Here is a 17,928-nt window from a genome sequence, read left to right on the forward strand (position 1 = left end):
GAGAAGTACAATAACTAGAGTGTACTATGCACACTTGCTAGACCAGATGAGAACTGCCATCCGTGAAAAACTCCAAGGTAAACTTGCTGCAACAGGACAACACGAGAGTACACACTTGCAAAGTTGCAATGGGTGCTGTAGAGCGAAACGGGATGAATTAATACAACATCCTGCCTATTCGCCTGACCTAGCTCCTAGCGACTTCTTCCTATTCCCCAACTTGAAAAGGGATATCCGTGGACGTCATTTCCGGTCTGACGAAGAAGTCGAGACGCATTCTGAGGAGTAGGCCAATGGAAAGGACTCTGACTTTTTCAGTTCTGGGCTGATGACACTTGAACACCGTTGGTCTAAGTACATCACACTAGAGGGCAATTACATCGAAAAAGAAGAGGTGGATCTTAACCGGAAATAAGTTAGGCTGGTTACTTATTGACTCGCCCTCGTACGATTTGTAAACTTTGAAGGGGAAATCGTCCTTAAATCGTCCTTAACTTTCAATGAAATTTCTCCATATAAAGCGTCAGGTTTGGTTGAAATACATGTATGATTACGTACTGGTCCCAAAAATGTAAGTTTAAAAAAAAAAAACCAGTTTAAAAACTACAATACTCAAGTCTTGATTTATGTTACCCCGCAGATTCCGATGGTAGTTAATTCTACTTTCTAGATCTCTGTTAATATGTTGCAGTAAATTTATATAAGTATAATGACCGCTTTTCAGTATAGTGTTTAACCTAAATACTGAAATCAGGAAACCATTTAGCTCTAAGGAAAAAACCTTAAAATACCTTCATTATGTGTATCATGTCACTGTGCTTCAAATATTGTTTTATAAGCAACAGCTGACTTAAACGATGAAAATGACATAAATTAATCTGATGAACAATTTTATCTGCTCTGAAGCACATGTCGACAACGCCGCCAGATTTCCGAGCTCTCGATGACCTAGAAGCAATCGTTTTAAGCAAATTAATAAACTGCAATAAAAGAAAGAGAAAGGGAAAGACGATAATGACGTAGATTGCCAACATTGTACGAGTCATCAGCATCAGTGGGTCATAAATCAGGAAAGCTGACATAAAGCGATGTCTAAGACAGTCCGCCAAGAACGATGAGTCCGGGAGACTGGAACACGCGCTTTGTCGTGGATCGATAGACCCGCAACAATATGTACTCTCCCGGCGTGGTCGCCAAAGCGTGGGGAACATTCTCATTGGATACTATAGCAAAGGTCTAAATAGTGCTCCCTCTTTATTAACAGATTTCACAATGGAAGACTCTTTCATAATATCTTAGCATTTCTCGCGTGTTGCTGATGTTATTGAGCGAAGAGTTTTAATTGCGATACGTGGTTTTGTCAGTTTGACTAAAAAGGCCATTAATGGTCTGTCACCGAGTGAACGGATGAAGAGCAAAGGTAGGTGAAGTTTTTATCTTTCGATGATAATTGCAATTTATTTAGATAACGAAAACAAATAAAAACCCACGTTTTTTTTATTAAAGAAGAGCAGGCGTACTAAGTTCAGTGTGTAAATTATAGAAATGACATCGTTCCTCTAAACTGAAAATCATATACTGCAGATGTCCCGTGACCGTCTCGTGCAGAGTCAATAAGTTTCAGAGGAGTGTCATATATGTTTATCAATAATTTGCTTTGTAAAATTCGTTTGATTTGAGAGGTTCCTCAAATTACCAGTACTTGTTAGCAGTGCGTGTTGTGTACATCGTTTGTTCAGATGACAGGCTTTTTAACTCCCGGGAATATACAGTCTTGTATTGCCTGCAGCTCTCCACAGAATCGCTTATATATGTGGCTATTACAAGTTCCTACCCAATGCTTACATAGCCACAGTTGCCTCCTCCACATACCCACCTTATATGCAGGCCTACCAGAGCAACATGTCGGTGATTACTTTTTAACTTTATTTCAATAATTGATTCTGTTTATCGCCATTGATATTCAGACGTATCTCGAACGACATAAATATATAGAAATCAAAGCCGAATTATCTCCTGCTGTAGAAGACCCAAGGCTGGTATCGATTTATCGTCCCTAATACGAGTCTTGTCAAGAGATGAGCATCTCCCAGTGCCTTAAACTACACGAGAAGGTCATCATCACATCTCGTAGCGCTGAATAAGTTACAGGCATATTAGATTATATGCTATGATCTATTACGTGTTGGTCTACAAATCCATGGGTTAACTGTTCCTCCGAGAGTCGATCTGCGAACGCTATATATCGGGTTCTTTGCTTGCTTTTACGACAATCGTTAATCGCAAGTCGTAAATTAAGTTTACGTCCTTGTATGGCAAATTGAGATTATTGTAGGATACTTCAATGGTTCAAAATAATGCACTTTAGATCAGCTTGCTGGCTGTTTTATTTTTGTCAATGAACAAATGAAATGATGCGCTATATTAAAAGATGTTTGATTAATACTGCATACGGATCTGAATTTTGTTCCGGGTTGTTTTAACAGTTTTATTTTATTGTTTCTGCTTCAAATGATGAAATGAATTTGTTTAAACCCAGCTTTTGGTTTTCATTGATGTACAATATGCTAGGATTCTCTGAGGGAAAATTTATAACAAATTGAAACCATAGTTTCAACGAAATAAGAAAGGGTCATATTTCAAAATTGTATGTTCATGAAAGTAGCCATGTTGAATCATCTGCAGATCATACTCAATGACCACCAATGATGGACCTGCCTTTTGTGTTTTTACATATTTAGGTATTATATTAATATTGGTACATGCGTATATAAATGTGTGTCTAATTCTAATGTGACAGGTATGTGTGATTGTATTGTTACAGGTATGTGTGATTGTATTGTTACAGTGTGATTGTATTGTTACAGTGTGATTGTATTGTTACAGGTATGTGTGATTGTATTGTTACAGTGTGATTGTATTGTTACAGTGTGATTGTATTGTTACAGGTATGTGTGCTTGTATTGTTACAGTGTGATTGTATTGTTACAGTGTGATTGTATTGTTACAGTGTGATTGTATTGTTACAGTGTGATTGTATTGTTACAGTGTGATTGTATTGTTACAGGTATGTGTGATTGTATTGTTACAGTGTGATGGTATTGTTACAGTGTGATTGTATTGTTACAGTGTGATTGTATTGTTACAGTGTGATTGTATTGTTACAGGTATGTGTGATTGTATTGTTACAGTGTGATGGTATTGTTACAGTGTGATTGTATTGTTACAGTGTGATTGTATTGTTACAGTGTGATTGTATTGTTACAGTGTGATTGTATTGTTACAGTGTGATTGTATTGTTACAGGTATGTGTGATTGTATTGTTACAGTGTGATGGTATTGTTACAGTGTGATTGTATTGTTACAGTGTGATTGTATTGTTACAGTGTGATTGTATTGTTACAGTGTGATTGTATTGTTACAGTGTGATTGTATTGTTACAGGTATGTGTGATTGTATTGTTACAGTGTGATTGTATTGTTACAGTGTGATTGTATTGTTACAGGTATGTGTGCTTGTATTGTTACAGTGTGATTGTATTGTTACAGTGTGATTGTATTGTTACAGTGTGATTGTATTGTTACAGGTATGTGTGATTGTATTGTTACAGTGTGATTGTATTGTTACAGTGTGATTGTATTGTTACAGTGTGATTGTATTGTTATAGGTATGTGTGATTGTATTGTTACAGTGTGATTGTATTGTTACAGTGTGATTGTATTGTTACAGTGTGGTTGTATTGTTACAGGTATGTGTGATTGTATTGTTACAGTGTGATTGTATTGTTACAGGTATGTGTGCTTGTATTGTTACAGTGTGCTTGTATTGTTACAGTGTGATTGTATTGTTACAGGTATGTGTGATTGTATTGTTACAGTGTGATTGTATTGTTACAGGTATGTGTGATTGTATTGTTACAGTGTGATTGTATTGTTACAGGTATGTGTGCTTGTATTGTTACAGTGTGATTGTATTGTTACAGTGTGATTGTATTGTTACAGTGTGATTGTATTGTTACAGGTATGTGTGATTGTATTGTTACAGTGTGATTGTATTGTTACAGTGTGATTGTATTGTTACAGTGTGATTGTATTGTTACAGGTATGTGTGATTGTATTGTTACAGTGTGATTGTATTGTTACAGTGTGATTGTATTGTTACAGTGTGATTGTATTGTTACAGTGTGATTGTATTGTTACAGTGTGATTGTATTGTTACAGTGTGTTTGTATTGTTACAGGTATGTGTGGTTGTATTGTTACAGTGTGTTTGTATTGTTACAGGTATGTGTGATTGTATTGTTACAGTGTGATTGTATTGTTACAGTGTGATTGTATTGTTACAGTGTGATTGTATTGTTACAGTGTGTTTGTATTGTTACAGGTATGTGTGATTGTATTGTTACAGTGTGATTGTATTGTTACAGTGTGATTGTATTGTTACAGTGTGATTGTATTGTTACAGGTATGTGTGATTGTATTGTTACAGTGTGATTGTATTGTTACAGTGTGATTGTATTGTTACAGTGTGATTGTATTGTTACAGTGTGATTGTATTGTTACAGTGTGATTGTATTGTTACAGGTATGTGTGATTGTATTGTTACAGTGTGATTGTATTGTTACAGTGTGATTGTATTGTTACAGTGTGATTGTATTGTTATAGGTATGTGTGATTGTATTGTTACAGTGTGATTGTATTGTTACAGTGTGATTGTATTGTTACAGTGTGATTGTATTGTTACAGGTATGTGTGATTGTATTGTTACAGTGTGATTGTATTGTTACAGTGTGATTGTATTGTTACAGTGTGATTGTATTGTTACAGTGTGATTGTATTGTTACAGTGTGTGATTGTATTGTTACAGTGTGATTGTATTGTTACAGTGTGATTGTATTGTTACAGGTATGTGTGGTTGTATTGTTACAGTGTGATTGTATTGTTACAGTGTGTGATTGTATTGTTACAGTGTGATTGTATTGTTACAGTGTGATTGTATTGTTACAGTGTGATTGTATTGTTACAGTGTGATTGTATTGTTACAGGTATGTGTGATTGTATTGTTACAGTGTGATTGTATTGTTACAGTGTGATTGTATTGTTACAGTGTGATTGTATTGTTACAGGTATGTGTGATTGTATTGTTACAGGTATGTGTGGTTGTATTGTTACAGTGTGATTGTATTGTTACAGTGTGATTGTATTGTTACAGTGTGATTGTATTGTTACAGTGTGATTGTATTGTTACAGTGTGATTGTATTGTTACAGTGTGATTGTATTGTTACAGCTATGTGTGATTGTATTGTTACAGTGTGATTGTATTGTTACAGTGTGATTGTATTGTTACAGTGTGATTGTATTGTTACAGGTATGTGTGATTGTATTGTTACAGGTATGTGTGATTGTATTGTTACAGTGTGATTGTATTGTTACAGTGTGATTGTATTGTTACAGTGTGATTGTATTGTTACAGGTATGTGTGATTGTATTGTTACAGTGTGATTGTATTGTTACAGGTATGTGTGATTGTATTGTTACAGGTATGTGTGATTGTATTGTTACAGTGTGATTGTATTGTTACAGTGTGATTGTATTGTTACAGTGTGATTGTATTGTTACAGTGTGATTGTATTGTTACAGTGTGATTGTATTGTTACAGGTATGTGTGATTGTATTGTTACAGTGTGATTGTATTGTTACAGTGTGATTGTATTGTTACAGTGTGATTGTATTGTTACAGGTATGTGTGATTGTATTGTTACAGTGTGGTTGTATTGTTACAGTGTGATTGTATTGTTACAGTGTGATTGTATTGTTACAGTGTGATTGTATTGTTACAGTGTGATTGTATTGTTACAGTGTGATTGTATTGTTACAGCTATGTGTGATTGTATTGTTACAGTGTGATTGTATTGTTACAGTGTGATTGTATTGTTACAGGTATGTGTGATTGTATTGTTACAGTGTGATGGTATTGTTACAGTGTGATTGTATTGTTACAGTGTGATTGTATTGTTACAGGTATGTGTGATTGTATTGTTACAGTGTGATGGTATTGTTACAGTGTGATGGTATTGTTACAGTGTGATTGTATTGTTACAGTGTGATTGTATTGTTACAGGTATGTGTGATTGTATTGTTAAAGTGTGATTGTATTGTTACAGTGTGATTGTATTGTTACAGTGTGATTGTATTGTTACAGTGTGATTGTATTGTTACAGGTATGTGTGGTTGTATTGTTACAGTGTGATTGTATTGTTACAGTGTGATTGTATTGTTACAGTGTGATTGTATTGTTACAGGTATGTGTGCTTGTATTGTTACAGTGTGATTGTATTGTTACAGTGTGATTGTATTGTTACAGGTATGTGTGATTGTATTGTTTCAGGTATGTGTGATTACATTGAATTACATATCATTACACGTGAATTGAGATGATAAATATAATTTTATAAAATACACTCATTTTGTGATAAATATACATGACGACTAAGTGAACATGATCCAGATTGTATTACGTGTTGCTTGTTTCCATCGTAAATTTGATAGAGGGATGTCAATTAGTCACCATATTAAGAAAGTGTTTTAAACCAAAATTAAGCAATTGATTTCCAAATACACTGTCTCATTTTTCAAATAATTTCTCCTCTAGAAATCCTAATACTTGAGTGGCTATGTTTGGGCGGCTTTAGTTCCCATAGGTGTTCCTTTACATGAACGTGTTCCTTTTCCCGCATAAAATAGTTCTTCTCTAGTACTAATTGCAATCCCTCTACAATAAAGTCTTTGGAAAATCTAGGATCAATTTCATTGTAAAGTTTATCGATTTACAGTCTGATTACCCCCCCCCTCTCTCTCTCTCCTTACACCTCACGAGTGTAAGGAGGAAGGGGTGGTTTTAATCAGGCTGATCGATCTAGAAGGCAATTTATTCTAATTCTAAAGTTTGCGACATGTTGGTATACAAACAAGTAGCATCTAAAATAACCATTTCGGTATTCTGGGATATAGCTGGGATATTGCTATTCTGTAAGAATAACAATCTATATATGGTCGTATAGGTAGCGACACGGGTGTTGGAGCACTAACGTGCAAAAACAGTGCTGAGGTGGATTATGGTTTCTGTATTTTAGAACTGTTTCATTATTTCTCTAATTTTGAGGTTTTAGATTTTTGCAATTTATATTCTGATGTACATTTCAACAGTTTACACGACCATTCCTCACGATGAATCAAATGATAGACTTTTTAACATCATAGACAGTTACTTCTTCAACAAAAATGGAAAAGGGAAATATTAATATCCAGTGATCAGTCATACAAAACTTACTTTGTTAAACACCACTCTGATTCCACGCACAAGTTGAAAACTTCAACTCTAAAGTTTATATAAAGAATATTCTCGAGTTCCTCATCTACAATATCTTCGTAGTCTTTGGTGATCAGATCTTCCAGCAGTCTGTTGGAATTCCCATGTGCACGAATTGTGCTTCTTTGTTAGCTGACCTGTTTTTACATTCTTAGAAAGCTGAGTTTATTCAAAAGCTTCTAAATACATGTATGAAGGAAAATCTCTTGTGATGGCCTTCAACTCGACATTTAGATATATCGACGATGTTTTATCTATGCATTGATAATTTTCATTCATATATTGATTCGAAATTCGAAATAAATGACACCACAGAGTCCCCCACATCTGCTTCGTACTAAGATATTTTATCTAAAATGAATATTAACGGCAAATTAACAACTCAACTTTAGGACGAGTTCAGCTTCTCCATCGTAAATTTTCCATATATATGTAGCAATATTCCATAACGGACCCTTGGATATTCCAGAGGTGGGATCAGGTGCCGAGGAGGAGTAAGCATCTCCTGTCGACCGGTCACACCCGTCATGAGTCCTATATCTTGATATTAAAGGTAAACGGAGTTAACCGTAGTCAAAATCAGTGTGCCAAGAACAATCGGTATGAAACAAGTCAGACAGCATTTGACCCCATGATAGACTGTAGTGGCAAACTAATTGGGGAAATGGACTCTGGTGTAAACATCTGCGGACAAGAGTTAAGGCTAATTATAGGGATTTTATGCAAATAAGATTATTGAAATGCGCAATAATGATAAAACTCCCCTTGTACATATTCTGAACCTGTTCATGTAAGCATATGGTTATGTGCAACATGCCCTGCGTAGGTTTGACGTCACATTGTGACGTTGTGTATTGCTTACTACGGAGGAAAACAAATTATGCGAACAAAACGACTTCAGCGGTAAAATACACTAGATAAATTGAGGCAATAGTAGTATGAGAATAGACAGGTTTCTCTACACAATATCGTTATTGCTGTTCAAATACTATAAGTTTATCGCATAAATAATGAATGAAATATTTCAGGTGAAACAATCAACAAAGTGTAGGGTTTAATTTTCTTAAAATAACGATCGAACAGGACGATGGACGAGGTTGGGCCAGCAATGACATTGATGCATATTTAATTCCACGTTATCTTATGACAGAATCACTAACAATCTTCCGCCTGATGGATTCAGTATAAAATGGATAATTATTGTATTTGCAGTCCGTGTGACGTCAGCGTATGAGGTGATGTAAGTGCAATAAGTTATTTGGCACCTGTGTTACCCTTTGTTGAGTATGTGTATTGATATTAAATTGCGTGGAAAGGACTGTACATGTAAATGGCCTTAACTTACGCATGTGAAAAGCGGAATAAATGGTCAATACTTCGCATATATACAAAATCTGTAAAAAGCTATTAAATCAAAAAACATATGCTAATAGTATATCATCTAAATATTTTAACTGGTGTTCGCCAAGGAGGAAACTTATTTCATTTTTTGTTCTCAATATACGTAAACGACTTGGAGGATTAATTGAAAGACAGAAATGTTATTGGTCTAACTACAATTACTGAGGGTATTGAAGAATTATTATTTTTGTATATGAAGTTGTTTCTCTTGTTTTATGCAGATGACACAGCCATTTTAGCATAGTCTGCTAATGATTTACAGTTAACGTAAGACGAATTTAATAGCTCTTGTAAACTATGGAAACTTACTGTGAATATCAGTAAAATAAAAATTGTAAAATTGGTCGACAACCAAAATGTATCTTCACTTACAATGATTTAGAGATGAGCATGTATGTTGAAACAGTCAGTAGTTGAATTTTTAGGAGTCAGTTTTTCACGATCTGTTTCATTAAGGATAAAAAAACACGCCTGTGCGAGAAAGCACAGAAAGAGCTATGTTTGGAGTTATAAGAAAAGTAAGATTATTACCATTTGATTGTCAGTTAGATTTATTTCATAAAGTTGTGGTGCCTATTTTACTGTAAGTATGTGAAATTTGGGGTTATGAAAATATTTACATTGTTGAACGTGTTCATTTACGGTTTGTTTTAAAACACAGACTTAATTAAAAAAGTAGCGCATCAATTAAGTTATATGGTTTATGATGAAATTGAGAGATATTCTTTATATAACAATGTTTACTAAAATGATCTGTAATTGGGCAAATGAAAGATAGCGAACAGTGATCAATGTCATAACTCCCATATGCAATACAAAATAGAAAGTTGGGCAAACACGGACCCCTGGATATACAAGAGATGGGATCAGGTACCCAGGAGGAGTAAGCATCCCCTGTCGACCTGTCACTCTCGCCGTGAGCTCAATATCTTGATCATGTAAAGGGAGTTATTCACAGTAAAAATCAGTGTGTCAAGGACGGCCTAACAATCGGTATGAAACAAATCAGACAGCATTTGACCCAATGATAGGTTGTATTGGCAAACTAGATCGTTATAACGACCATAGAATTTGCGAAATGCTGACTTTAAATGAGACTGTTGAAACCCCTGCACCATCAACTTATTTGTCAGTAGCCTGCTTCGATTTAAAAACTAGTCATACGTAGAACAAGCTCTTGCATATCGTATCGGTTGAGAGATATAAACACGATATGCAGGTGAAAATGGAATATTGCTACATAAATATGGGAAGTTGACGATGGAGAAGCTGAAATCATTCCGTTTATCATAAAGTTGAGTTGTTAGTTTGCCGTTGATATCTATAATCTCATCAATAGCAATGATAACAAACTCAGCAAGGTTATTAATATGTACGTACGTAACATATCTGACAAAGGAAAAGTCACAAATCCAAAGACATGGATTTCATTTCCATACGCCCGTCTAAGAAGAGGCGTATTATGTTATGGCCATCATGTCTGTCCGTCTGTCCGTCTGTCCCGCTTCGTTTCAGGCTCATAACTTTTAAACTACTATGAGACCTAGAAACATCAAATTTTGTCAGATGATACAAATTGGGTAGAGGGTGGGTCGCATTTTAAGTTAGGTCACGGTAACCTTTGATTAAGACGATATGTTCAAATATGGCAAAATCCTGTCAGACTCATAACTGGACAATTATTTGGTTTAGAATTATCAAACTTGGTCAGTTGATGCATCTTAGGTAGAAAGTTGGTCGCACCTAAAATCAAGGTCACTGCGACCTTTAATTAAGATGATACGCCCATATATGGCATAAACGTTTTTGGAGCTACTGTAGATTTGAGGCTTAAAATCAACAAACTTTGTCAATTTGTGCATCTGTAGAGATATGTAAATTGCAGGTAAAAATCAGGTCATTAAAACTTTTAAAATTGTAAGTATATGTATTTAAAAGAAACCCTAATAATGCTATGTTTTAAGGGAGGTAATCCCTACATGTGTAAATGTAGCTACATAACAATTGATATGAATAATTATTTTGTTCCCAACATTAATGATATGAATATAAGTAGTATTGTACTGCAAAATTTGCACAGAGTTAACAAGCACATCACATGACAGATAGCGGAATTATCTTACGGTAATGATGATGTAAGCCACGAGTTCAATTTTGATTAGTCTGTCCAATTAAGATTCCTTTTGTCTCTTGGGAGTAATGATCTAAGCCATTGTATTTCAAAGAGATAAGACGAACATGCAGATATCATTAACTTTGATAAGAGCAAAAAAATTGCATCTGTCGAGTTACATATTGATTAACGAGTGTAATCTAAATACATGTCATAAAATGAAATTGTTTTGAAATATTTCTCTAGTTTTTCGAAAAATTCAAGAAATATATTGACAAGTAAATTGCAATGTGCAATAGACAAATAAGCAATATAGTACTACAAAGTTAGCAAAGACTTATCATTGTCTCGTGTGAATAATGATCTATATGGAGCGCCAAATTAATATAAACTCAAATAATTGAAGATATCTTCAATTATTTGAAGATATTACCTATTCATTTGATGCGCGCAACAATTTAATTAAAGATCTCTTCAAATAATTAATGATATCTTCAATTCTGAATTATTGCGCGCATTAATTGAATTGATGATAGCATTAATTCTTCAACTGAATTGATGCGCGCTTTAATTTGATTAATGATCTCTTCAAATGAATTAATGATATCAACAATTGAATTGATGCGTGCTACAATTCAATTGAAGAAAGCAATAATTGATATAAAGTGAATCTCGCTTCTAATGCCGAGCGTTTTGTGAACTCATGTCTTCTAACGATTCTGTATCTCTGAGAAAGTTGTTTATGTTTATTTTGAAAATCAATTATATTGTCCGTTCTCTTGATTTTTCATCTATTTGACCCCTGTTTGACCTCTGTTATTGTATATATGTAAATACGGTACCTCATGTACCATTCTATGGTTTGAGTGAACTAAACTGAACTGGAAATAGATAAGAGTTTTCAGCAGTTAGCGTGATTGCCCCCTGGTTCACGTTTTATTGTTTGTTTTCTTACACACATTGTATGATCTTGTAGATAACCAACCCGAGATCGATCATGACAATCTTCTTAGGAGTAGGTTCCAATCCTGCTTCAACCCTTTACGCTTCTTTTGTCATAAAAGGTGAAGATAAAGAACGGTAATCAATTTTTTACCTCCTATAAGAAATACAAAATAAAGAATTAGGCAAACACGGGCACCTGGATATACCAGAGGTGGGATCATGTGTCTAGGACTAAGCATCCCCTGTCGAGCGGTAACATCCGCCGTGAGCCTCATATCTTGATCAGGTAAACGGAGTAATCCGTAGTCAGAATTAGTAAACCAAGAACGGCCTAACAATCGGTATGAAACACGTCAGACAGCATTTGACCCAATAGTAGGTTGTATTGGCAAACTACATCATTATACATATGTAACGACAAAAGAGTTTAGGAAATGCAGACTTTAAACGAGACTGTTGAAGCTCCTGTAAGATCAACTTTTTTGCCATTGATCTGCCTCGATTTCAAAACTGATCATACGCAGAACAAGCTCTTGTGTATCAAATCAGGTGAGATATATAAACACCATATGCATGTGATAGTGGAATATTAATAATTTATTTTGCAAAAATCTGAATTTTCAAAGATTGTTTCCTCCAAATCCAGCATGGATAATCTATCATGAGTTTGGTTGTATGATTTCCTTATTGATTGAGCGACTTGTACATGTCAGGCATAAATAGATGCAGTATATATAAAATCAATGCAGTTCAAACGGAGGATTCCGATATTTGTTGCAGTCAGTGTATCGGTGTGTGGATATTTTCATGAGTGTTTAATCTCGCGCTCCATCCATTGTCAACAACAGCGATTAAATGGGAACATTTCTCACTGTCGTGATGATACGATTGAATAAACACAACTCTGAGTGCAAACACACCAGTCCAATGCTATTTGCACAGTTGCATGTCCTACAGGATAATAATACACATTTCTGTGGTGCAAAATCATTTACTGCTCAGATACGAGATCTGCGATTTAGACTGAATGTCACTTTAATGCAATGGATTGACGTTATTATTTCTACAAATCCCACGTTAATCATTAGTGTACTGGGTACTTTGGAACTTGGAATAATTAATATTTCCTTATGGGGTTTTAAACTTGATAATGAAGAAAAAGAATGGGAAAGGAAAATCAGCATATAGACTTAAATTCTACGTGATTATGTTTTTATGGCAAAATTGTAAAGGAATATTTTTTGTCTATGATGCCAACAGGAAATATTTACATTTCCAATGTTTTTGCCTTCGATATCTTTATCAATTGAAATGATAGGCATTTCCCCCATGAATGCGAACGACGTGCGTGCTAATCTTGATAATTATAGTAGGACTATTTTAGAGGCAGGGAATTCTCCGACATGTAAATACATGTACATAAAAAATGAATTTCATATTTGAATTACATTTAGTGTGGCCTTAGGTATGAACAACAACGCTTGACGCAGGCAAAATTTATACATCATAAAGCGCAAACGCGTTTTATGATGTATATGCAGGCGTAAAGCGCCGCAGTTCATACCGAAATGTATTTTTTTTCAAAAATTGAATTCATTTCTTAATATTCTATGTCACTGCTTGTTCATACACAGGTAGCATGAACTATTTGATATATGCAGATTAATTTTCAAGTTATGCCGTATGCAGTTAAGAAGTTACATAGTGCGTCGAAATATTTCTAGCTCAATCACGATCATTAATTTTGTGACATGGTTAAGGTAACTTTAAAGATTCCAAACTTAATGGAGAATCGTTTTCAAACATTTTTGGCGATATGTTTAGAATCAGATTTACAAAGCATTGGTAACTGAACTCTGAAATATATTTTCAAATGCAAAGCTTGTTGTTGGTTATGGAAGCAAACATCGCATACAAATGAGAGCTTAAGGGAATTGCAACACGGTATAAATGTGTTTTTAAATATTAGGAATCACATTGGTGAATAAAACAGCGGAGGAAAGCCGCGTCACATTAATGGCGTATTTAGACGAAGCATGGTGTGGCGTAGCACTTTGCCTGACGGCAATCCTCTCCACATTGCTTTGGATAAGCACGAAATAACGTGTCATTTATTAGAAATGGGAATATTATCGGATTTTATCCAATTCCATTTAAAGGAATTGCCTTACTTGCTTGTGAAGGCGTTTCAAATGGCAAAAAAAAAAAAAAAAAAAAAAAAAGAAGGAAGAAAAAAAGAAATGAGAAAAAAAAAACCAAAGTAAAAAAAAATTCTCGGAATGGAGGATACAGTGATATTGCCGAATGCCCTCTTAATGTTCTATTGTCATGCGGAAACACGAAACGCATCCATTCATTAAGCAGGATTTATTGATCGATTAAGTCCTAGATTCAAGGATTTTTAGCATTCCGTGAATTTGTTCAAAGTGTCTTTCTCATTGTTCTCGCTTTTGTGATCAGTAATCTATGAAACATTCCCTAACTACCCAAATCGTCTTGTTATTTGTATCACCTGCATGTCTTGTTATTTGTATCACCTGCATGCGCGTCTTGTTATTTGCATCACCTGTCTTGTTATTTGTATCACCTGCACGTTATCGAAAGGTCTTCTGTATCATGTAAATTTTGTCCATTTTTGTAGAATTAATTTTGCTGCAGTGGGCGACACTGGCCTTTTTGAACTTAAAAGTTGTTGCGTTACCACGATCCCAGACGTCTGAATGAAAATAACTGGAATCAGCGGCCTTGATTTTTGTAAACGTTAAGGTGAATTACAAGATAAGTTACAAGAAAGTAATGCAATTTTTTTGTACGCTAACTTTGCTTTTGTTAAACCCTTAATTGAAATTATAAACTGTGTCTTTCAGTTATATTTGACAATTTGAACATGACCGCAGTCATTACTCACTGTCGTTTGCCTGTGATTTTATTTTTCCGTGACGCCTAAGAGTAGATTGTCATGGGCTCTCTGTCTGTCTGTCTTTCAGTATTTGTAACCTTGGTTGTAAGTTCTACAAGTCAGTGGCGTATTTCACAGGAAATCTCAAAGTCAAAGGTCAATTATGCACAAAATAAGAACTTTATCATGGTGAAGGACGTGCGCAACGCTTCTCAATAATGTACATATAATGTATAATTTTTCTTGATATTTCAAGTATAATTCACTTTCATTTCTATCTTGTTTTTACAAAAAAAAACTTAACTGGGATAAATTACCAGGTCCGCTTAAGAGATAGCATGATTTTGGTAGTCCCTGGTTGTGGTCAGATTGGTTGATTGTTTACTGTTTGACGTCCCTCTCAAGACTTTGTCACTCAGGTTGATGTAGTTGATATGAATGTAAAATCTACTCTTTAAGTATTGTAGAGAGCTGTGTATATTACCACTAATAATTATTGTAGCAAAGAAAGGGGACATAATTATTGAATCAATCTGAAATCAAACCAGGAATATTAGGCTATTTAACCACTGAACCAGGCCAAACATGCATCGAAATAGACTGTAATATGATATGTCCGTTTCGTAATATGTAATTAAGATAAGTAGATTTGTTTTATTGTTACATGTAATTAAAAAAAATAGTCTTTTTTAACTTTGATACACCGCTTTCACTCTCCCCCTCAAATCTACATCCGCCTTTGGCGACTGCATCACAGTGCAACGTCATTTTTCTTTTAATCTTTACATCCTTTTAGCCTACTGAAATACTGTACCGTGTATAGATGAACGGGCGAAAAGTCATCAAAAGATCGTGAAAGGTGAAAGTGGATTTACGCCATCTCAAGCAATTACTATATAAAACTATCTTTTAAAAGTATGATTGCGTATTTTTTTCTGGAAGAGAATGGAGCATGCCTTAATTTGAATCAGGAAATCACTTTTTCAGAAGAATGGAATTTTTTCTTACTCGTAACTTGTTTAATCGATTTTGCCCGAAGAGATTCTCCTAACAAGCAAAGCGATTTGGCGCACAAAGACACAAAATTTGAATAAAAAGCATATATAGAATCCATTTGTGAATTTAGGTGGTTCCGGAATACTAAAAACTCCAGGAATGGAATCATTTTATAAAGCATTTAGCGAAAATTGGTCTTCTCCCGGTACAACTCTGCAAGCACGCAAATCCGCCATGTCTCTTCGTTAGTGTTTGTTACCAATTTAATCACAAGAGTTCGCGTCCGTCAACTCCCTCTCCTAATGGTTGTGTCGGCTAGGACGCTCCGTAGATTAGGCACCAGGTTTATAAATGAACGATTCTGTCTATAAAGTGTCAGTCCGACAGCCGCAGTTGATGTTGGAGAATAATTTTCTTGGGTATGGATGTTTTTCCTCCCAATGAATCCATGGAAGGAAATATTTGTCTTATTTAGTGCACGTGGGTAGTGCATTTGTCAACGGCCTTCGGAGGGATAAACATATGGATTATAAAGTTGAAACGCATTCATACAGGCCTACTTTCTAGAAAATAAGTGGATTATTTTACCCTATTTGTTATCCTTAAACTTTTAGTTATAATGTTTACTTACTTTCTGATGTCTGCTACCCCTCCTGGGCAGAGGCCACCGACAACAAATCTCCAGGTAAAATGTTTATTGTGATACAGTTCATGATGATGTTTTCTGTTTATTTACAAGGTAAAGAAAATGGTTGGAGCATGACTGAGAATGACCTCAAGCCACTCTGATTCCGACAATCCGAAAATAAAACTGGCCATTTTGGGTGCCCCGGGGGTGGGGAAAACCTCCATCGCCAGGCAGTTCGTGTGTAACCACTTCACGGAGGACTATGAACCCACGGAGCAAAGGGAGCTGTATTACCCATCGATCATAATTAACGACCACCTGTACGACCTGAAAATCATTGACTGTCCGTATATTCCGTATTTTCCGGTGAATTCTCTGTATGAGTGGACGGACTTCCGGGGCTACGGACTGAGAAATGCTACCGCCTACATTCTAGTGTATGACATTACAGCAGAAGAGAGTTTTCAATATATTAAAACTCTACGTGAACAAATTTTGGAAAGCAGAAATATGCACGACGTCCCTATATTTGTTGTGGGGAACAAACACGACTTGTCGGACGAAAGGGGTTTATCACGGAGGGAAGTCGCCAATCTAGTGAAAAAACAGTGGAAATGTGGGTACGTGGAATGTTCCGCCAAATTTAACTGGCACATCATCCTGCTTTTTAAAGAGCTGATGAAGACGATAGATTATATTGACCATGGCCACAAACCCACGTCCGTCCGGGTGCAAGCTGTGCTTAGGAGAAATAGGTGCGTTATCCTTTGAAACAACGAGATCTCAGCGCTTTGCTGTTGCCAAAATAACACTTTTAAGTTCTGTGAAAACGAAAAGAACCTTCGTCATTTCGGGGAATAAATTTCCGCAGAAACATGGTACAGTCTTTGATCTCAGTGTAAAGAAAGAACGAAAGAAGAAATCGGAAATCGCACGTAGGTAAACATTGGAATAATGTGACGCTCATCACAATTAAATTGTACCGTTTGTAAAAAATGTGTTCATTTTTATTTCTTCTCAGATGGATTGATCATTGAGAATGAACAGAAGTTAGGCGTTTGATTGGAATGGGTTTTTGCTGTAGTGAAATCACTTTTTGCAATTGTTTAATGAAATGCCAAACGCTAAATATTTACAATCTAAAATTGGAAAATGGACAGAGCATAAGATATCAGAAAGATAGCATTTCGTTCGGTGAGAAATTTACAAAAAGCACTTGCATTAATGGGGCAGTTAGTTGTATAAGCGTAACCACTCGATCATTCATTTCAACACATTCAATACGCTATTTTAAAATATGTTTGATATTTTAGGACAGCCAGGAAGAAAAGTTAAATTAATATGTAATCGAATTCAAACATGTATGCCCTCTTAAGTAAATTTAGGGGAAAAGTTTTTATCATATGAATAGATTTTTACCCCATTGTTTGAATTTTTAAGTATTTTCATTTTATCGTAATTTTTAAAGAAGGAATGACTCTTTAACTAAGCACTTAATCATTTTAGTTAATGTATGATTTAATTTTATGAAGTATATTAGCACGTTTTTCCAAAGGCATTGAACTGGTGAAACGCAGA

At 35.2% G+C, this 17,928-nt stretch overlaps 1 protein-coding gene across 2 annotated transcripts; it reads left to right on the forward strand.

The window, feature by feature from the left end:
* Positions 1-1,065: 1,065 nt before the first annotated feature.
* On the forward strand, positions 1,066-17,346 carry LOC125665418 (ras-like protein family member 10B). 2 transcript variants are annotated; one of them, XM_048898061.2, is made up of 2 exons: positions 1,066-1,420; positions 16,462-17,346. In XM_048898061.2, the coding sequence occupies exon 2, from the start codon at positions 16,492-16,494 to the stop codon at positions 17,119-17,121; it is 630 nt and encodes a 209-aa protein (XP_048754018.1). In that variant the 5' UTR covers positions 1,066-1,420; positions 16,462-16,491; the 3' UTR covers positions 17,122-17,346. The 2 variants fall into 2 exon arrangements, with proteins under 2 accessions (XP_048754018.1, XP_048754025.1); XM_048898068.2 differs by lacking the exon at positions 1,066-1,420 and adding an exon at positions 13,588-14,593.
* Positions 17,347-17,928: the final 582 nt, after the last annotated feature.

Source organism: Ostrea edulis, chromosome 1 (genome assembly GCF_947568905.1).
Source record: "Ostrea edulis chromosome 1, xbOstEdul1.1, whole genome shotgun sequence".
Classification (NCBI taxonomy): Eukaryota; Metazoa; Mollusca; class Bivalvia; order Ostreida; family Ostreidae; genus Ostrea; species Ostrea edulis.

Bases quoted from the DNA above. Each gene is read 5' to 3' on its own strand.
- LOC125665418 (XM_048898061.2), top strand. From the start codon at position 16,492: ATGACCTCAAGCCACTCTGATTCCGACAATCCGAAAATAAAACTGGCC.